This window comes from Scatophagus argus, chromosome 14 (genome assembly GCF_020382885.2).
Source record: "Scatophagus argus isolate fScaArg1 chromosome 14, fScaArg1.pri, whole genome shotgun sequence".
NCBI lineage: Eukaryota > Metazoa > Chordata > Actinopteri > Scatophagidae > Scatophagus > Scatophagus argus.
In genome coordinates, this window is record NC_058506.1 from 2,619,632 (window position 1) to 2,642,595 (window position 22,964).

Genomic DNA, 22,964 nt, shown 5'->3' on the forward strand with positions numbered 1-22,964 from the left:
GAGAGAGAGAGAGAGAGAGAGAGAGAGAGAGGGAGAGAGTAGGAAGGGGGGGTGGAGGGTGAGAGAAGGTGCACACAAGCAGAGATGCATAGCAACAGAATATAATAGAATAGAATAGAATGCCTTTATTGTCACTATACACATGTACAATGAGATTAAAAGCCAACTCCGCAGTGCAAACAGTAAATAAAGTAAGAATAAACAAAACAATATAAGAATATATATGGTGCTATTTACAGTGTTATGTGTAGGTATTGCACAGGAGGTAAAAGACTGGTGGTTGAGGTGAATGGACTATGGAATAAGCAAGATAATGATGATGATGAAGTATAAAGAAGGCACTATGGCGATTATGATAACAATGGTAGGAACATTAATACTGGTAGCTGTACAGAGTAGTAAGAGAATTAACATAAACTATGACTAAACAGTAGTAATCGCAGTACATGCATCATGGGAGAGCCTATAGCAACATAACTTGGGGCTAACCTAGGCCAGCCCTATCAATTATAAGCTTACTCTTAAACATAGAGAGGACGTTCGCCTCCCTGACCGAAACTGGAAGATGGTTTCACAGTAGAGGAGCTTGATAGCTAAAGGCTCTGGTTTTATAAAAAATAATAAAATAATGAATTATATATTGTTCGCAGATATATCACAGATGGGGAACATATAAAGGGTGAATAGTTGCCTGACCTTGGGGAACTCCATAACTAACATTTGAGTATGGACGATGTATCATTGACATGAACAAATGGGGATCGATCTGATAAATACGACTGAAACCAGCTTGATGCAGTTCCTTTAATGCCAATTAGGTGTTCCAATCTGTGCAATACGATGGAATGGTCAGTGGTGTCAAATGCAGCACTAAGGTCTAACAGTACAAGGACAGTCCCTTGACAGAAAAGTCCCTTGTCTGATGCCAATAGAAGGTCATTTGTGATTTTGACCAATGCTGTTTCTGTGCTCTGATGAGCTCTGAAGTCAGATTGAAAATCCTCAAATAAATTGTTCCTATGTAGAAAGTCCCGTAGCTGATTGGCTGTTCTCTCAAGGATCTTGGAGAGAAATTGAAGGTTAGATATCAGTCTATAGTTGCTAAAACCTCTGGGTCAAGTGTGTGCTTTTTAAGGTGAGGTTTGACTACAGCTACTTTAAAGGACTGGGGTACATTAAGAAGAATTAAGAATTGGTCAATATTATAATATGTCATATCATATAATATGTCAGAATTTATTAGATGTTTTCTGTATTAATGCTATGCAAAGTAACAAATAATTTCTAAATCATTCCCCAATCAACCAACCAACCAACCAAAAGTGTCCACTACATTGTAGTAATGAAGGATGGATGGATGGATGGATGGATGGATGGATGGAGGATGATGGATGGATGGATGGATGGATGGATAGATAGATAGATAGATAGATAGATAGATAGATAGATAGATAGATAGATAGATAGATAGATAGATAGATAGATAGATATCCTTTATTCATCCCAGCCTGGGAAATTTCACAATTGCAGCAGCCATGTACATTCACACCACAGGAACATTTCACCCAGTGCAACAGTGTGGCTCTTAAATGTGTTTTTAATAGTTTTTGAACATCAATTTATACATAATGAGGAAAAAATAAACTTATATGATAAGTTATAGCTTATATTTATTTCAGAAATCACTCCCTGTCTCTGTTTCTTATGTGAAACCTTGAACACATGTAAGTAGATAGATAGATAGTGTTTTAAATTTACGCAAAAATTAGTTTAATCTAATTATTTGGCCGAACCAGTGCCTCCATGGCCCACTGGACAATACCCTGATGATCACTGATTGAGTACAATTCTGTAAAGCTGAGTTTTGTTGACGCTGCAGTGTGTACTACTTTAACTCTTCAAATTCAGACATTTTCAGACAGTTTGTGTCCAGTCCCACATGTCACATTTTGTCACATCCAATTTTGGAAAAATCCATCTTAAACCTGGTAATACAGTAAAAGTCCTTTAAACCCCAGGTTTAAATGGGCCACAAATGTGCAGTACATGATTCTATGAGAAGACTTCATCAGTGGAGTACAAATTGTGTTCCATGTAACTCGCTTTACTCTGAAATGCATTCCACCAAATGTTCACGTAATGCCAAACAATCACGATTTTCTGGACAGAGATGTTAAGATTAAAAATCCCTCTGATTCTTCTGACCCAGGATAACCACCAAATGCATGCACAAATCATGTTAACATGGATCTCAATAAAACTGGTTCCTCTGATATATATGGACGAATGCTTGTACCTGTTTCTTTACATCTGACATTGGCTCTCTGTTCCATCGTCCAGATCATTGCCTACACCAAAGGCTCCATGAGCAGGGGCAACTCCCAGTTTAAGGACCGCGTTGGTTTCACCAGCACCATGCCATCAAACAACGTGTCGCTGTACATCAACAACACCCAGGAGTCTGACTCAGGACGTTACCTCTGTCAGATCATCATTCCTGAAAATCCTGGCCTCACTGCTGAGCTCAGTCTGGACGTGAAGGGTAAGAGTCTGACTCATCTTGAAAAAACATATTTACTCACCTGCATTGTAGTTGTACTAGCTACACTGAAGGCAAAAAAGGATAGCAATTGTTGTATAATCTAACAAAATAAAAAAAACAAAAAAAACATTTCATAATCCTCTCGTCCTAGTACCTCCTGCTGTCCCGAAGTGCTCTCTATCGGGGAAGCCGGTGCTGAAAGGAAATGTGACTCTGAACTGCAAATCCAGCTCTGGGAAGCCCATTCCTATGTACAAGTGGAGGAAAACTAGTCCCACCTCTGAGGTCTTCTTCTCACCTGTGCTCAGTGAGTGGATAATCAGTAATTGAATCTCTTGAGTTTTTGCTTTTCTTTTGTTTTTTGTTTTTTTTTTTTTTATATCTGCATGATGTGTTCATTTCAGTGACAGCAATGCTGGTAAGAGCAAGTGTCCCTTTGTAGAACCTTTGTTTTGTCAGATACTGTTTGGTGTTTTTGTAACTTTGGTATTTAAAAGCAACTTCAACATCTACATATTTACTTTCTTGCCAAAAGTTGGATGAGTGTTTAGCCTTTGGACAGAGCCAGTTTATTTACTTCCAGTCTTTATGCAAAGCTATGCTAACCACATGTTGGTCTTAATTTCAACTTTAAACAACAAATGTGAGTGTAGTATAGATCTTCCAGTCTCCGTCTCCCTGCAGGAAAGTGAATGAGTTTGAAATAATTTCCCTTTTTTCGGTTTATTTACTGAGTTGTTTCTAGACTTCATGTTGCTTTCATTTTTTATGCAGCGCTGTATTCATGCACACAGAATTAGAATTGGTGAAATGAGTAAATGTATAATATATATTGGTTAAATAAATAAAAGCTGAACTATCCCTTGGTTGCATTCAGCAGCATTCTCTATAACTGACAAAACTGGATGTTGGGTTATTAAAGGACTGAAATGATAGAAATTATAATAAATCCAACATGTCAGAGTAATAGGTGCATATGATTTTGTGTTGTTGTGTGTGTTTGTATGTCCATGTGCATGCAATACACAATAATGTGTATGCATGCATGCCTGACCATAGTCCTCCATGTTCTACTATTTTAGATGAGAAGATGGGCACTCTGAAGCTTAGCAACCTGAGCAGTAACATGTCGGGCAAATATGTGTGCACAGCCAGCAACTCAGCCGGATCAGAGAGCTGCACCATCAACCTGGAGATCGTCGCCTGTATGTAACCCACAACAACACAAGCAAAAAACACAGATTATGATTATGTTCTTTGCTGTTGAGGTGATATTTGGATATTTATACTATAACAAATCCTATGTTAGATACTCATGTAAGACATTTGTCTAATTGTGTGTGTCATTGTGTGTTTCATGACTCTTCCTCTAGCCACTAATGTGGGTATGATTGCTGGCGCCACAGTGGGATCAGTGGTCGGCTTCATCTTCCTCCTCCTAGTCTGCCTTGTTTTCCTGGTGAAGAAGCGGAGAGACAACGAGGATGACATGGCCAATGAAATCAAGTGAGTTTACATGGCTTACATCCACGTGGCCTTTATCACTGGCTATGTATACATTTGCAGAATATTCTATAATTATTTTATTTGTACATTTATTGGGTTCAGATATCATTTATTTGTATGTATAAACCTCTTCACTTACATGGCAATAAAGTCTTTTCTGATTCTGATTCTGATTTGGCCCCAAGACCAAAAGGATGGTGTTTACCTTTCTTGGAGCTCATGCAGTTCACATGCAGTTCAGTCCCAGTCTTTATGTTTGTTGCATATGGGATGGACAGCTGGCTGTCGCTGTGCATACAAGTGACAGCTGTAGGGTAAAAAGCATTTTTAAAATGTTGTGTAATTAAAGCACAGGTTGAAAACATCAAAATCATATCATTGAAATCATATCTGGTGTGCTGCAATGTCTTCTTATTATGTTCACCCAAGTAAGCTATCACTAGCCAACATAAGCTTCTGATCTCACCAGAGAAAGCAAAACCATGGAGTGTTTTGACTTTAACAACAGTGAATTATTTGCTTATGAAGACAACTTTTTTTCTAAAGCTTAAGCTACTTCTATGGCTTTAAGTTCTTAAACAGTGTAAACAGTTCATTGACTATGTGTGCTGTCCACCTCCAGGGAGGATGCTCAGGCTCCCAAACGTGTTTCCTGGGCTAAGAGTGGCATGGGTTCAGATATCATCTCCAAGAATGGCACTCTGTCCTCCATCGCCTCCAGCCCGCACCACAAAGAGCCCTCCCACCACCACAACAGCCACCACCACCACCTGCAGCAGTACCCCCAGCGCCCCCCCTCAGACACAGCCTCCATTATCACTGCCACAGGCAGCACAGCTGGGTACCGACCATCCCACCACCACGGAGCCTCCACTCCCACCCACTACAGCTACAACAACAACACCACCCTGCCACGCAGACAGCCCATTTCCTCTGAGGCGAGTAGCAATGGGAACTCACTACCCAAGCCAGAGCGCTACACCCAGCTGCCTCAGGCTCAGGCGTTGCCGCAGACCTACAGCCATCCTCAGCCTCAGCTCCAGGCTGCTCCCGCCCCACCACCACTGCCCTCTTCCACAGTCACAGCCTCCAACATCGCCCGCATGGGAGGGGTGCCCATTATGGTGCCTGCACAGAACCAGGCCGGATCGCTAGTCTAACACCTGCCAGCGCTGACACAGTGCTGCTGACAAAAGCTGTGGAATACTGTCCTTTTACTCTTTCAAAAGGGTCAACTGCTGATTTATTTTAAAAGGGAACACTTAAGTTACTATTTAGCAAAAAAATAACTGTAGTTGAAAAGGTCAAATTCACTTCCAGAAGCTTCATGGCAAGACTCTCAGATACAGACTGTTTACTTTCTTTAAGTATACTTATGTGTTTTTTATTCTGTATGCACTGTATACATTGCAAACTATGTATAGACATGATTTTCATACATTTATTCTCTTTTCTACTTTATTTCTTATTTCTAATTTAGTTTTGAAACGTTTTATTATATTTTTTCGAAATCTACCATGCTAATTCCACAAAGTGAACCGCAATGTGTGCACAAGTCTCACACATGAATATACAGATGGATTAAGAAGAGGGATTTGTAGGTGTACTGTGCTTCATCTATCACCTTTACTTATAAACTGCCCAAGGAGGAATGATCAAAACCTAAACAGATTTAAGCACATTATATCAGTACTGTTCAGTAAGTGAGTACATTAGCACAGCAGACTTATGGACAGGAAGATGAGACAATATTACACATAATCCTTTTTTGGCTTTACTTCTGTCAGTGGTTCAGCTTCTAAAATGCTCTTAGACTCAATTCTTTGAACACAGATTAGCAAAAGCGTCTTATAATATTGAGCACTATTCAGAACTGTAGTATGGTGACTTTGCTAATAGTCCACACTTGAGTTGTAATAATTTTAAGTTGCCTGCAGCACTGAAATTGTAAATATGATATTTATTTTCTGTTCAATGTGTGACATACAGCATAGCATATTGTTGGCCACAGCCTGTATTGGAGGATATAATATAGATAATACACCTGCCTGCAACACTGGATACTGAACCAAAGATATGCAGGTTGTAACGCTTCATATATGTCAACACGCTCTCTTTATGTGCTGTCTTTTATTTTGCAGTTTATCTTAACTGTCTAAGAAACAGTTTAAATTAACATGACATTTTAATTGACTGCCAAACAATAAAGGCTATAGATTTTTTTAGATAATGTTCTTTCCGCCATTTGGGTCACACGTGGCAGATATGAGTTTGTCTAAATCAAAAACACTAATGTGAAAGTGTTAACATGACTCTGAAGGTGCCTAATTCGAGACTGTCTATACCATTTCCTATTATGAGAAGATGAGGAAGTTACACAACATGCAGAATATTGAGTCAAATACATCTTAATACTGAACCAGATAAGCCCTAAGATTCTGACCGTGTTAACAATGTCACCTTTACTTTTACATTCAAAACATCAGAGTCACAGTGTGCCCAAAAAGTTACACATTTAATAGTCTTAGCACATTTACACTAAATGGCTCAAGAATGTAACATGATCTGTGGGACCAAATCAGTTTTTCTATAAAACCTGAGCAGGGAAAGTCTTTAAACGTAGCTTTCTCACCATGCCTTTTTAAATATCATATCTGGAAAAGAAGAGCAAAATATAATACTAATACTGCTATGTATAATGATAGTGGTCTTACTATCTATTCTGCTGTATTGCCACTACACTGGAGCACATTTGTTGTTTTACATTTTGTCCACAGGATGTCAGAATGACACAAGTGATAGGTGTATTTTGAAGCTTTGTTCAGGTTTGTATTGTTTTTAATATGTTGGATGAAAAAGGAAAGATTTCCTTTGGGGAGGTGAAAGTGGGGAGAAAATCATTTTGATGGACAGAACTTAACAACCACATTTCCAATAATGTTGAGGGCTGAGTAAAACATAAATAAAAACACAATATATTTATTTGCTAACGGACTGTTACCAGTTTTACAAAGCGCTCCTAAGTCCCATCCCAACTTGTTTGAGAAGTGTTGCTGCTTCAAATTCCGAATATGCATATATTTACAAAAATCAATTGAGTTTTTGAGGTAAAACAACAATTATTGTCTTTCTACTATATGTCAGAAAGGATGAGTAGATTATCACATGCTGTTTTAATTATGCTTTACCCAGTGTCCCCGCTTTTTTGGAATCAAGCTTATACTACAGTCTTTACAGCTATTGTTCATAGAATCAGTGTTTTAACTTGCAAATGGGTCATTTAAAAAGTGTACATTATGAACATTAAAATGTATTTGAGACAAGCTTTTATTTTTATACAGTATATGTGTATGCATAAGAGCACATGAGCAGAGTTTATAAATAGTAAATATTTCCTGAACTAAACAAGTCCACGCTGTCAGTCAGATATAAACCGTGATGGATTGTATAACTACTGTGGCCAAACTTGTGCTCATGCATAGGCCTAAACTGGACGTCAATGTGCAGTGTCCTCCATATTTATGTTCATGGAAAATCTTTGTATAATATTTTCAATTAAAAGGGAAATTATTTACTTTGTGTGTGTGTGTGTGCATGCAGGTGCAATTACTAATTTACAGTCTTACTTGGGATTTTTTTCTAGAAAAAAAGCTTCGTTGGAGGTGAAAGAAGAAATATGATTCCACCAGGAAATGTAACTTTGATATCTTTCAGCAGAACAAACTGCACCAGAAATGAATTCTCGAGTGTATAATCAGTGCCTATTGATCCAAAATTAAACTGCAGCTCAGCCAAACATTCATACATTTGGTGATCTGCCCTCCATTGGCCACGATAAGCCAGTAAGATTGTTTTACATCCTCAACATTTATTTTCACAAAGACTATATATATATATATATATATATATATATATAATGCACAATCTTAGCACTCCAATGGTTGTACTGATTCAGACACCAATAATTACTTTTAAAAATAGTTCATATCTTAAAGTACTATTCTAAATAATTTCAGATAGTAACGGTAGTGTGTTGTTGTGGATTTGTTGCACATTCCCATTCACAATGAGATTTAAAGATAACCACCAGAGGGCAGCCCATTAAATCTATTTGGGGAAGACGTGAGAAATAGTACAGGAAGAATACTAATGTACATGGTCATCTAAATGCTAAACTCTGCACTTCAATATAACTTGTTGGAAAAAATAAATGTCCATTAATCTTCATATTAGGCAGTTAGGGCAATATTCACCAAGCTTATTTATGATGGAGACTCATTATGGTGTGGGATGACCATGGTTGTGGTTTTATTATCTCCTATATATATACTATCAATAATGGACATGGGCAGTACACTATGTAACCTGAATCTGATTCAGTGGAGAGTGTGATTCAGTTCAGTTCAACAAAAGTTATCTCCTGACACTTTCCAATAAGAGCAGGTCGAGACCAAACTCTTTAATTAAACTTTGTAATACAGAGATCCCAACATTCCCTCATGAGCAAGCAGGGGGATGTGGGTGTGAGGTGAGAGAAGGAGCACGCGAACAGAGATGCGTAGCAACAGCAATAATACCGGTAGTATTGGAACTGTAGATAATGATGATGATGAAGTATAGATAGATAGATATACTTTATTGATCCCAGGCTGGGAAATTACAGTGCAGCTTTAGACACAGTGACAATACAGTAAAAAGAAAAAGAATAACCTATACAAATTATGTACAAATAGCTATATATAAAGCAATATAAAAGTGTATATACAACAAATAAGCAGTATTGACTGTTGCAAAATAAAAACATAAAACATAAATGTGTAGTGACTGTATGTTATGACCAGAGTTTTAGCTGTTATTGTACAGTGTGATGGCATGTGACAGGAAAGATTTCCTGGAGCTGTATCAGCCTGTGGGAGAAGGTGCTCCGCTGTCTGTCTACTGTGTGATGGAGGGGGTGCTGATCATTGTCCATGATGGATTACAGTTTATTCAGCGTCGTCCTCTTCACCGCGGTCTCAAAACACTCCAGCTTGAGACCAAGTACAGAGCCAGCCTTCTTGATGATCTTATCAAGTTTGTTAGTGGCGCTTGCTCTGATGCTGCTGCCCCAACACACAACAGCAAAGAAAATAGCGCTGGCAACAACAGGTGAAAGATCTCCAACATCTTGCCGCAGTTGTGCACAACCTCGGTGTGTACTTCGGTCTTGGCCTTTGGTCTTGTTGACATTCAGTCTCAGGTTATTCTGAGGAGGCCATTCTTCAAAGTTGTCCACTACTGTCCTGTACTCGCCCTCCTCTCCCTCTCTTATACCCCTGACAACAGCTGAGTCATCAGAAACCTTCTGACATGACTCAGAGTTGTACTGAAAGACATTGGTGTATAAAGTGAAGCAGAAGGGAAAAAGCACAGTTCCCTGTGGAGCTCCTACATCACTGACGACCACATCAGACAGGACGTTGCCCAGACGTAGTCAGTAATCCAGGAGATCCTTGCGTCGTCAACACCCAACACCTGCAGCTTCTCACCCAGTAGCAAGGTTGAATGGTGTCGAAAGCACTGGAGAAATCAAAGAATGTGATCCTCACAGTGCCTCCCCCACCGTCCAGATGCAAATGGGTTCGTTGCAGCAGGTAGATGACAGCATCATCGACTCCTAAATGGGGCTGGTAGGCAAACTGCAAAGGGTCCAGAAACATCCTCACCTGTGGCCTCAGCTGAGCTAAGACCAGTCTCTCCAGGACCTTCATTACATGAGATGTGAGGGCGACTGGTCTGTAGTTTGCCGGGTCAGATGGTCTCAGCTTCTTGGGGACTGGAACCAGGCAAGACATCTTGTTGAGACTTTCTCCTGACTCAGACTCAGGTTGTACAGTTGTCGCAGTACAGGAGAGAGCTGGTTGGCATACAGGTATGGTATACAGAAGGTACTATGGTGATTATGATAACAATAGTAGTAGTAGCTGTAGTAGAATAGAACAGAATTAAAATAGATTATGACTAAACAGTAGTAATTGCAGTAGGTTTCAAGCAGGACCGCAGCAGGAGGTCCAACCACGATCCATGGGAACCTGAGAGACGAGAAAGCACAGGGACTCCAGGGAAGAAGTTCAGTTAGTAACATGAATTAATGGGACATGAATATGTGTGGAAGCAGAATTAAAAAGCGAGAGGGAGAAGCTCAGTGCATCATGGGAGATCCCCCAGCAGTCTAAGCCTATAGCAGCATAACTAGGGACCAATCTAGGCCTAACTAAGCATTATCAAAAAAGAAAGTTTTAAGTCTACCCTTAAACGTAGAGAGGGACTGAAACTGGAAGATGATTCCACAGTAGAGGAGCTTGATAACTAAAGACTCTGGTTCCCAATCTACTTATGAAGACTCCAGGAACCACAAGTAGCCCTGCATTTTGGGAATGTAAAGCTCTGGTGGGATACTAGGGAACTATCAACTCTTTAAGATAGGATGGTGCCTGGCTCTTCAGGGCTTTATATGTGAGGAGAAGAATTTTAAGCTTTATCCTGGATTTTACATGCAGCCAATTTAGAGAAGCCAGTACGGGGGAAATATGCTCATATCTGTTTCATACTAGTATGCTAATATGCACACCTTTACTGAAATGAGCTCATCTCAAATGCATATTCATAAATGCATTTGTTCAGTATTTTTCAGAGAGTAAATGTACTTTTTAAGAATTGTTAACAACATCATTAAATGTTTTATCTACAAACCAAATTAGACAAATAATTATTCAAAGCAGAGTGTATCTATGTGTGGAGTAGATGTTAGTTTTGAAAAAATACTTAATTCCTTGGTGTCTCGCACTCTCTCTGTGTCTTCACAGACTTCTCCAGAGCTCCATCCACCGGCACCAACCTCCACCTGCAACACCTCCTTCCCTGTGCTTCTACCCTGCCGGCCGTCCCTGCTCTTCAACCAATCTGCTGCTCCTGCTTTCCCTGTTCAAGGCCCAGCCTGCCTCCATCAGTCTCCATCATCCTCCATCAGTTCTCCCCTGACTGAACATTCCCCATCTATCCCATATCTCATGTTGTTAATTGCTTTCCTGCCTGTACAACATCCATTGCACGTCTGCCCGTCCTGGGTGAGGGATCCCTCCTCTGTTGCTCACCCTGAGGTTTCTTCCATTTTTTCCTGTTAAAGGTTTTTCTGGGAGTTTTTCCTTAGTCGATGTGAGGGTCGAAGGGCAGAGGATGTTGCTGATGTTATGTTAAGCCCTTTGAGACAAACTGCTTGTAAAAATGGGCTATACAAAGAAAGCTGACTTGTCGAAAATTTTTATTTGTTTGTTTGTTCAGGTGTTGGCACCAAATGACACAATGCCATTCTTTCTTGACAAATTATCAGATGACACAAGGTGGGGACAGAAAGAAGCAAATGGACACAGCATTAGGGTAGAATGTTTATTAGAGTTTGCAATTAGCGATGTAACATTCACCTACATGGCGCAAAGGAAGTCATAAATATGCTAATATGCACGCCTTTACTGAAATGAGCTCATCTCATCAGGGGATGATATATCCAAGGAAAACCCACTGATACACCTCCACTTGGCTGAACGGGGTGGAATGCACAGAAGCCTGTCACTCTGATGATACAGTAAATAAAAGTAAAAAATTAGCAACAGAGTTCATTTCAAATATTTAGTTATAAATTAAAAGAAATTTCAAAAAAGTCAGAAGAGCACTGGATGTTCAGATAGTGAAGCAACAAAAAAAAAAAAAAAAAAAGCTCTCCAATGCACTGCACTGCACCCGTAATAGTTGTGTGTTTTTCGTTCACATGGAGCTACAGTACTAAGTGCACTAAAGGTGCATGATGGCTTTTGTATTCAGATGAAAAATACAGGGAAATGATGACTTTTGGGTGCAGTATGGCATTTCATTTGTAGTCCTTTTGAATCAGTGAATAAAACAGAACCCAGTGGTTAAGAGGTCAGTTTATGAATAAATGTCAAAACTTGGCAACATTGAAATTCTGTTAGAGGAAACTAAAAAAAAGTAAAAAAGAAATCAGAAGGAAATGAAGGGAAATAAGACAATATTAACATATCCCTGTACCAAACTGGTGCATTTATTAGGACGTCATGCTCCATTAGTGAAGTCCTTTTAAAGTGTAATTAGCTGTCCCAGTCGTTTAACTATTCAGATGGCGGCCATTTTGGGTCTGGCCTGAGCTTAATGTGCAGTATAGGAGAAGGTGAGCTCAGCGAAAGGCAGTAGTCATAGTTGAGGTGAATACAATAATGTCGATGGTGAGGATCCATGGTTGATAATGGGAAAAGGAGGGAAGTCATGCAGCTCGGGCCAGAGGCAAGGAGGGCTGGAAAAGATTTCTCCGTCAAGTTGCAGCCTCTGGCCTGGCGGTGCTTTAAGTAGGACACAGGACTAGAGAGAAAAACAATGGCTCATCATGTTAAGTCTGATGGGGAAAAGTTACTTTGGTGTTGTGATTCTTCTTGTAAAATGTGGAAGTTCATTTTCACAATAAATGAATTTATTTGACAGCTTTCCAATCAGCTTTCCTATGTATTTATTCTTTTCGAATGCTCATCTTTCCCTTATTCTTGCATGCTTTGCACTCTCTATATCCTGTTTGCTGCTGTAACACTGTAATTTCCCAGTAATGGGACTAATAAAGGATTATCTTATCTTATCTTATCTTAATCAGAGAAAATACTGTGGTAGGCTGTACGAGTCAATAAAACTGAGGATTTTTAGCAGTATTCAAGTTAAAAGTATACCATCTTTACCTTTCAATATGTAGTCAGTTAACAGCGTAGGCACCTTCTCACTGTCCTCCTTCATGGCATAAAGAACTAGGTGGAAGAAATAAAAAGTGGATCAGCTCTTGGTATACATTTTTACCCCAGCAAGTAATTATTATTTTCAGTTGACTGGTTTATTTTGATACTTACTTTTTGTGAGCATCTGCAGGTCATCAACAGATGGAGGGGTGCCTTTCTTCTCATATGGTATGACTGTGTTTAGATACTGAAAACAGAGTCAAGATTTAATTCAGTTCCGATATTAACCAACTGGTATATTCAACAGCCAGGCCAAAATGTAATGATCAGATCATTTTAGGTTCTACATTATCAGAGACAGGTAGCTTTCTAGGATTAGTGTCAACACAGAAGATGTGAGCACTAAAATCAAGCTTCATAAAGACATGGTTGGATGAGTTTGATGTTACTGGCCCACACAGAGCCCTGACCTCAACCCCACTGAACACCTTTAGGATGAACTGGAATGAAGATTGCGAGCCAGGCCTTTTGGTCCAACATCAGTGCCTGACCTAACAAATGCTCTACTGCATGAATGGGCTGTGGAAAGCCGTCACAGAAGAGCGAAAGCTGTTATAGCTAGCTGTTGCATCTCTAAGTCAATGTCACTATAAAACACAGTGTTGCATGTATTTTATAGCCACAGTCATGGCTATAAAATACATACAGGTATACAGTATGTGTTGTAATCAAATGAAGCTGAATAATTTTGAATAACATTGTTTTCTTATTTACTTGATCATATACAGCGATTACTGGGTCCAGTGTCTGTTTGCATTTGACCAGAAACCACACTTGACAGATGACATTGGACCTTACCTGTTTCTCATTCCCTGTGCTTCCAAAAGTCTGTCTGATGCCAGTCTGCAGGATGTTAGAGAGTCCCTCCATGCTGAAACGCTGCGGGTCACAACCAGGACACACACACACACACACATACAGGGACCATCATTACAAGCCTTGATCAAAATTGAAAGCTGATGGGTGGATGATGGAGTAATTTTTATCCAAGCACAATATTTTATCCAATACAGACCTTTCAGCATCTCATCCAAACCATACTGCAGACAAACATGAAATCACGGTGAGATACGATAGCCTTCTTTGTTTATTATACCTTTGTGTCACTAAGCCATCTGTACGTTCACATTACTGCGACTACAGTAATGCAGGCTCAGGAAGCCAGCAGTCATCATATAAAAACACTGCTGCTGCAATGTACGGAGGGAAAATCCATTAGGCTGTTTCTCTGTTACTGGACAGTACTGGACTGGATTGAACAGTTACTGTATGAAGACACTTCCAGGATCTTTCCTGGAAGATACTTTAGAGGCTAATGGATCTGAGATCCATTATGCTAACAGTCACAGGGAGGGAAGGAGGAGAGCTGTCAGACACTGTGGCTTCACCTTTCTCCCACGCACACTGGAAGCATTAAACATGGAAGCTGCACATTTGCAATTTCCAAAAAATCTGATAAAGGTGGAAATATAAATTGGATGGCTGATTAAACATGATAAATTTGCCCTTTACAGTGACCCAGTGGGCAAGAAAATGCAATGCAGTGCCCTGAAGGCTGACATACTTTAAATCTGAGTCACATCATGAAACAATTTTAATCTTGTCTAGGTTTTGAAAGTGTTTCACCTTAACTACAGCACATCTTTCTGCACGCTGGTGTCCTTTATATTTTTACCACCGCTTTTGTTTTTCAGGCTGCACCAAACAAACAAGATCTGTTCATCAGTCAGACACAACAGGCTGGAATTGGCATTTTGGAGCAACATTTAAGGAAGAATTGTACAAAGAACTGGAGGAGAAACATTAACAGAAATTTATCATGCATTCTGCTGGGTTTAGTGTCGTCACACAATTTGTGACAGTCAGTTTTCTCCATTGCAAAAGTTGGGGTAAATACAGCGCATATGGGGTTTACAAAAAACTATTAAACTGACTGTTTCAAACAAAAAAGTTTTGGCATTTATTAATAAGTCAACATGATTAATGTAAAGTGGACAGATCTTGAATTTGAACTTGACCATCACAAGCAAGTCTTTGGACACATTTACATTAGCATTAACATCCATATAACACCATCTCCTCCTCCACCTGCCACATCTGTTTCTCTCTCTCTCCAGTGGTTGTGGTGCTGTGTTATGTGTTTGCAAGATTATAAGATCATATTTTATGAGCAGTATTCTAATAGTAATAGTAATAACTTTTGAACTGTCTGTGAGTTCATCACTTTAATTATTTATATAGTGTGTATGTGTGTGCCATAATTTAGACCCATTCACATGAGAGTTCACACACACACACACACACACACACACACACACACACGATGTGTGTAAAGCATTCAATGCCAACCCCTTCCTGCTTCTCACCTTGATAGGCATGCTCCCCGTCTTCTCCGTGGAGCCCGTATTCCCTCCATTCACAGCTGCCATCCCTCCGCCCTGCAGGCTCAGGGCCTTGTCTCGACGTCGGCGTTTGCCACTGTCTCGTTGCTCCTTCTGTCTGTTCTGCACCTCCATCAGGGCAGTGATGAACGTATTCTTCACCTCTTTCTCAAACTCCAGCTCTTCACGCCGAGCCAACTGGCTGACCAGTTCCTCTGAGTACTCGCGGATGGCAGCCTCTACCCGGTGCAGCAGTTCGACAAGCGCTGAGCTGGGCATCAGACTCAGGCCTGCAGATTAGATGAAGGGGAAGAGAGGGACAGTGGAGATTTATTTTGGCAAAAATATTGTTTGTCAGTCACCCAAGGTTTCAGAGAAAATGCGAAAACAATCAACTATGTGAATATGAGCAAAATCGGTGGTGGGAAGTTCAAGGGAACAAAAGATAGAGCAGGACTGTATCAAAAATCTCAAAAACTGTGTAACAAATAAGACTTTATTTTAACACTATTTGGTTTCTGAGACACTGTAACAATATCTTTAAATAAAAAGAAATCAAGAAACATGTTAACAGCTGACCGTTTTTCATACAATCAGTGGTTCCCAACCCTGCTGCTTGTTACCCATTAATACAAAGTAGTTGCCACATATTGTTTGCAGTTCAGTCAATTTGAACAACATTCAGAGGCATTGTAAGGTAAACAGAACAGTACTGCATTTTATAATTTTCATCTCACAACCAGTTTTCTTTTTCTCCTTGGAGAATCAATCCCCAAACTGAGAGTTACTGAAAGTATGCAGTGCTGACAATTTTGCTGTATATTTTTTTCATACAGCCAAGTTTATGCCAATTAATTATTCACATTTGATCCTACAATTCTTATCACTGCCCTATGATATTGATGATTTATAAGTCTATCCAAATATTATAAAAAAGATTTCAAGCCAGTTGTGTGTTAGAAAGAAAACTTTTTAAATTATTTATTTATATATTTTAATATATTTTAAACATATTTTAAAATATTTGTTGCCACCATGTCACCTTTGAAAAGTTCCAAATATCCCCACAGCTCATTTGATCTTACATTAAGAAAGTCGGTCAGTAAGTAATTTCTGTAGCATCTTTCAAACCAGGAGCTAAGGTGTTTCATAGATACACATAAACTACAACAATTTCAGGGAATGATCAGACAATGAGAAGAAAACTAAAAAAAAAACAAAACACCCATATAATCTAGTTTTACCTCAAATATCGATGTCAAAACAAACGCTATTACTATTATTACAAAGTGTATGAACGGCGCTCTGTTTAACTCCCATTCCCACACGGATCAGGCCAATTTATTGTAATGAGACACAGGGACTGCTTGGCTCTCCAATATGTTGGGCCACAGGACGCCTTATGGTGGAGAATACCTTGTCCTCTTGAGCTCTCTACCTATAGACCTACTGAAGTGAGATGACTAGTCTAACCGTGCAGTTCACTAAATCAAATCCTGACTTTCGGGGAGCTGAAGTGAATGTATCCACTCATGCATATCTCTTCAATCTCCACCCAAAAAAATAACTTAGATAAGGTGTATACATATATATTGCAGTATGTGCATGCTTGTCCCTGACCATGGTGTCCATGCATTCATCATAATTGACCTCCATGTTAGATCTTGTATGAAGAAGGGTGATGATACTTTTCATGCTCAGGACAATGATTCATTTGAGGGGATCTCGTCTTGTGTTTTATTGATATTTTTGTTTGCATCATGAGGAAATATTAATTATAACCTAAAGGGTGTGTGAGTACATGCGAAAGACTGATCACTATGCTTTCTTTGACCAGAAAAGATTTTACATGAGCAGGACTGTTCACATCCCTGCCTATTATAAGTGTCTATTAAAGAGTTGCATTAACCAAAAAAATGTAACATGAATTACTTCCGGTTTTACCTTCATAAGAGCAGTTGTTGTTGGAGGCCTGCGAAAGCTGTCTGATCTCCTCCAGCAGGGAGGGGTTGGTCCTGGAGGAGCAGTGGCTGCTCTCCTCTTCATCCTCCTCCTCAGTTTCACCGGGATCCGGAGAGTTCTCCATCATCTCGACTATCTCCTCAATGACCTTGAAGAGAGAAAGTGAGAGAGATAGTGATGGGGTACAAAAGATTGAAGGATACAGGGAGATGAGTGAATGGACAGGAAAGAGATGAGGAGAGAGGGTTAAGTACACACACATGTATGACCATCCATTTGTTCATAGAGTGAGGCCACTAAAATACCTCCTTTGTAAGTGTACACATTCTACTTAAATCCATTATTAATGTCTACACAGGCTTCTGCAATGATGTTTATCTAAACTCTTGTACCAGCATGATAAAGTTCAACTCTTCACACTGCACACACTAGTATTTCCAAAAGAGTATGCCTATTAAAAATGGTGCAGAAACATAGTTTCAAAGGTAGTAAATACACGCATATTCACATGGATTACCTGGGTAAAAAGAACTATCAACCATCAACCATAACCATCTGTTAACCATCAAAATGGTAATACCACATTCAGCAATACAAAGATTTTCTCTGGGGTTCCTCAGGGATCTATTCTTGGTCCTTTACTGTATTCAGTCTCAGTTTCTTATGCTGACAATACTATACTGTCCACACTCAAAAGAGTTAAAGCAAGGCGTTTCGCTGCTCATCCAAGCAGCTTCATGAAGCGAAACGTCTTCAAGCCTATCTTCACAAGTCCAGACGCCTTGCTTTAACTCTTTTGAGTAAATATGACCTGGATGACTGAGAACCTCCACAGATATACTGTCCACACATTCATCAGACAAAAAGCTAGAAATCTGATCCTCTGAATTCAGGATCAGAGACTACCCCTGGTCAAACTTCAGAGCTTCATCATTCTGTGATGGACAAATTCTTACACATGCCTTGATGACCAGCCACCCTGAATTCCTTATTGCTGAATCCAGCCGTGGCCTAGAGGTTGGAGAAGCGGCTTGTGATCGGAGGGTCACCGGTTCGATTCCCCCACCAGATGGGCAGGAAAAATTTGTGTGGTGGATTGATAAATGCTCCCCCCCTCCATTAGCCGGCTGATGTACCCTTGAGCAAGGCACTTAACCCCCCAATATGCTCCTCATGCGCTTGACGCTGCCCACTGCTCCTGTGTGTGTTTCACTGCATGTAATTTGCCAGGTGTTGCATGTGTGTGTTCAACTAAGGATGGGACAAATGCAGAAGATGAATTCAGTGTGTGTGTATGTAAAAATATATATACTGTCAATAAAGCTGATTCTTCTTCTTTATAACTGCATCACTTACCAGGCCAAGAAAATTTAAACACCTTAAATCCTAGCCTTGGTTGGTGTGTTTTCATTTGAGGTCACTTAAGTCACTCTTAAATTCTTGACCTTTTTATTCCATAAAACCCCATCTGCAGTGTGGTCCAAACAAAAATAACGAGTTTGAATGAATACCTAAAAAAATATGTTAATTACGACAAATGGGGTTATTGTAAACAAAAATGCATGACGTTTGAAAAGCGGCAGGCAAGAGATAAAAGGACTCAAGCTGTCTCATTTCACATCCTGCTTTTTATCCCATTATCAAAAACAGGACTCAGACAAGGTGCTGTTTGATCTTAAACACACATGCGCACACACATACACACACACACTGTAAATTACTCACACTCACCTGATCAGCTGTGATGAGAGGCTCTTCGTTCAAGCAGCTGGCATTGTCATTCTTCTCGTTCATCTCCTCCTCCTCTTTTTCGTGGATCTGCAGAATGTGAGATGAAACATGAGAACCAAGCAACAAACAGGCAGCTGCTACAGTACATTTTGGATTGTCATGAAATTTCATAAATGTTATCATCAGGCCAAAATTGTAATTTACCCATCACCAAACAGTTTATGACCAAATACCTGCAAAACATTCCATCAGCCATCAGATGATCAACATCAAGTGTTAAACTGAGGTGGTGAATATGGTAAACATTACACCAGCATAACATTATCCTTTTGAACATATTAGCATTAAGCTCAAAGTACTGCTGTTGTAAAGTACAGCTCTGTGTACTCAGCTTTGTGTTGTGCTGTAGAAGAACCAGGTTAAAAGCAGCCCTTGAGGACAATGCAGCAGAATAAGCAATGAACTGTACACAATATAATATCCACAAAAAAAAAATTGCTTGATCTGACTGCCCTACAGAGGAACTGTTATGTGTGAAATGGTTACTTGTGGCCTGTTTTGGTATAACAACAACTCGACTGAAGGCAGGACCCAGTACATGAACAATCCTCTCCCCCTGGGGCGTAAACGTCTGCTCTGGCCTTGACCAGCTAAAACATGGCCTAGACTGCTAAGTGCCTGCTTCCCACTTGTTTGTGACAGCCAATTAAGGAAGAAGAGGCCTCTGCTGAATGGCAGACCAGCCAAGGTTGGTCAAGCATGTCTTCAAGTGTCAGCATGAGATTAAGCCTCAGAAAGAATGTAGCAGTTAACTGCTCAGTTTGGCACATCAAAATGAAAAATAATGTAATGTAATGTCCTTTTATTATTTAAATTATCTAAAATTTGCATTTACGCTATTTCAAAGCATAAATGCAAATTTTCATAAGGACAACTTATTCCTCCTCAACTGGAAAAAGTGAGTGAGTGAGTGTGAGAACAATTTTCTGGGGTTGTGAGCATCTTTTCTGGGTCCGACCTCTTAGCAATTTTAATAAAACAGTTCATTTGAGCATAAAATGGGCAAAGATGTATTACAGTTAATCACAGAATCAGTTGTTCATTTGTGATTTACACTTCTGATGCAGTTTCATACCATGCACTTAACAGGATGCTAGTACAGACAACATTAATATGGGTTGTCTAGCAATTGTATTAAGCCCCTAGACGTACAGACCTGACGTAAATGTAAGCCAAACACAAGACAAGAAAGACAGAAAAATAAATAAACAGGAAAGGACAATAAATTTAGGTAAGAAGGATTTTGAAACACTGTTTGCCAGAAAGTCACGTTTACCTATACTAAAGGTTTCTATAAATTCACCTTTTCAAAACAAAGAATGATGCTTACTTATTATTTACAGGCCTTATAGCACATGGACCTAAACCAAAGATAAAGATGTGGTGAGACACGTACCTCTTGGTCAGAAAGATTTCCGTTGAGTCCCTCTGAGTCCGCGCCGTCCCAGGTGGAGATGTAGTTGTCAGTTAGAGCATCCCATACGCTGTAGAACACACAGACACATACATGCTCACATGTCAGCAGGGGGGGGGGGGGGGGGGGGGCTTTGAAGAACCACAAAAGAACAAGCATCAAAACACTATTTTTGCCTTGCTCTGAAGGATGTCTACTATTTTCAGCTAGTATATGTAATGTTTCAGCTTATATAACAAACATTAAACTAGAGTTTGTATTTTATCTCCCTGGTTGTAAGGCAGTCTCAGTCTTCAGCAGCCTGCAACTCAGTAAGTATTTCAGTGTGCCAAGTCAATGATGGTGGTCAATATGCAGAGCCAAGGCAGCAGAAGAACAATGCACAACAGAAGAAAACACAGCTTACTACTCAGTAAAAGGTATCCTTAGCAGAGAGTTAGATAAAGCTCCTCACATCATTGTGTCAGCGGTACTCTGAATGCAATCCGGTTGCAAGCGTCTGTCTGAGCAGAAATGACATCAAAACTGGGAGAGAAGTCTTCTTTGTGTTTGTTCCTCCTCCACTCGGAGGTTGGCTCAGGCCTGATGCCCTGCTCCCCGTGGCACTGCCCACACCCGGACACACAGTGGACGGCATTCAGCTAACAGCTTACCTCACCAGCCGTGCCTGCATGCCATGGCTGCATGCACCAGCACGTGAACAGGGATAAAGATTCCCAATGCCTCTCAATAAAATTCAGTAAGATTTTTTTTTCCTTTCTGGGAGTTAATTGTGCTCACAATTTGAAAGTGTTTCATTACACTGCAAAGTAGTTTGCATGAAACAGTACTGTAGAAATGAACCTGAACTTAAATTCAGAGTCATGTCAGAGTTTTTAATTGCTTTGAGTTTACCCTAGAATTTACCAAAAGATGAATGCACAGATAAATTTGTAACAAATAATCACAGTAGCTAAGCCATGCACAAACGTTGTTCTGTGATTACATCCCAAAGAAAAGAAACAGCATCCCAAAATTCTAAGAGTGCAAAAGTCGTCACGACTCGCTAAAACATTATAGCAATAGACCTTTTGAGTTTGATGTCCATGAGCTTAATATGAAGCTACAGCCAGCAGCCAGTTAGCTTAACTTAACTATAAGTGCTTTTGTTGCCTAAAGCTAACAGACCTGTCAGAGTCCTGCATTTTGTAGGCCCGCTATCCATCCTGACCACCTCCTTGCAACTCCAGTGCGGCACATGAATGTTGTTTCATTCAGTCAAATAAACATTGTCTCTGAACACAATACAGGCAGTGATTACGTTTCCTTTATAAATGCTTTGCTTAATACTTAAATATTTGTTGTTGCAAATCAGTTACCTAATTTTGTAGGGGGCAGGGTTAAGACAAAACATCTGCCTCTACCAGAACCAACTCACTATGTCTAGTTGCATTTGTTTGTTTATTCCATACAAAAACAGAAAATGTGTAGTTTTACAATGTGCTGTGGTTTGTTTTGCCTTTGAACAGAGCCAGGCTAGCTGTTCCTACTGTTCCTAGTCTTTATGCTAAGTTAAGTTAAAAGGCTGCTGGCTGTAACTTCCCAAGCTGCATAACAGACATTTCGTATTGTTTTTTCAAATGTCAAACTTTTCCCTTAAATGAATCTGGACACATTAAATGAAATACAACTCGCTTCATTAAAAGAATCTAATCAGGAACAACCACAGTCCAAAGCACAACAACACGTGAGCATCACATACTGCATACACAACACAAGGACACAGTTTGGTCATCTGGCCAGCAGGAACTGGAACTCCATGTTACAAAGCTGTCATGCTGGGTTTGCTGGCCCGCAGCCAGTGAAGAGAAATCATTCCGTTTAATATTCTACTTCTCCATCAGCTTGTTGGCCTCTCATATCTGCCTTTCTAATCAGGCAGCTGCAGGGATTATGCCAAAATGTACGACAGACTGTTTTCAACCAAACAGCAGATTTATATGCGTCACGATTATTTCTGTGAGTCTGTAAGACACTCCAGTTTTAAATGAGTCACTTTATATTTTTTCTAAATGCTATAACACAAGGTCCTGTTATGAATGTCAGTACTGTCTAATTTCTATCAATAGTTTTCTATATCTTAAGTGTCACTTCTCTGAACAAGACGTATTTGATTTAAAATCACAGCATTGATTTTTTTTTTTTCATTTGCAAGAATTGGCATGAAAACAGGAGGAGGAACAATGAGACATTGTTAATGGGACACAATCTCCAGTTCTCCAGTTGTGTATATCTGATCTCACCTTTTCTACGCTGGGTTCCTTCTCTGTCCCACAACAAATCAGTGCATGGCATTAAGCTTGTCTCTTGGTCCTAAGATGCAGATTAGTACAGAACGAACATCCACTCACAATCTTGTCCTCTGCGCTCAACAATCAGTCAAAGCGTTATTCATTCCTACTCATTTTAATAGCAATTTATTGTTGTTTGAAAAATCATGTGATTCCTTTCCAAAAATTCCCCTCTCACACCTACAGTCAGACTATTTTTAGCCCAGTTCA

The 22,964-nt window shown here is 39.7% G+C and overlaps 2 protein-coding genes across 3 annotated transcripts in view; one reads left to right on the plus strand and one right to left on the minus strand.

The window, feature by feature from the left end:
* esama (endothelial cell adhesion molecule a) overlaps nt 1–7,622 on the plus strand; it is a 55,286-nt gene extending 47,664 nt beyond the window's left edge. Inside the window, exons 3-7 of the mRNA XM_046410598.1 lie at nt 2,341–2,542; nt 2,694–2,849; nt 3,625–3,747; nt 3,916–4,048; nt 4,671–7,622. Coding sequence (XP_046266554.1) covers nt 2,341–2,542; nt 2,694–2,849; nt 3,625–3,747; nt 3,916–4,048; nt 4,671–5,208 — 1,152 coding nt within the window. The 3' untranslated portion in view covers nt 5,209–7,622. The remainder of the gene's footprint in view (nt 1–2,340; nt 2,543–2,693; nt 2,850–3,624; nt 3,748–3,915; nt 4,049–4,670) is intronic.
* A 3,742-nt stretch (nt 7,623–11,364) lies between these two features.
* Nucleotides 11,365–20,964, minus strand: fez1 (fasciculation and elongation protein zeta 1 (zygin I)). 2 transcript variants are annotated; one of them, XM_046410118.1, is made up of 9 exons: nt 20,879–20,964; nt 20,407–20,494; nt 18,951–19,037; nt 17,202–17,367; nt 15,243–15,547; nt 13,675–13,755; nt 12,988–13,063; nt 12,823–12,888; nt 11,365–12,457 (listed from the first exon to the last, which is right to left on the minus strand). In XM_046410118.1, the coding sequence occupies exons 1-9, from the start codon at nt 20,881–20,883 to the stop codon at nt 12,441–12,443; spliced, it is 891 nt and encodes a 296-aa protein (XP_046266074.1). In that variant the 5' UTR covers nt 20,884–20,964; the 3' UTR covers nt 11,365–12,440. The 2 variants fall into 2 exon arrangements, with proteins under 2 accessions (XP_046266074.1, XP_046266075.1); XM_046410119.1 differs by having other exon boundaries at nt 20,831–20,928.
* Between the last annotated feature and the right edge of the window lie 2,000 nt (nt 20,965–22,964).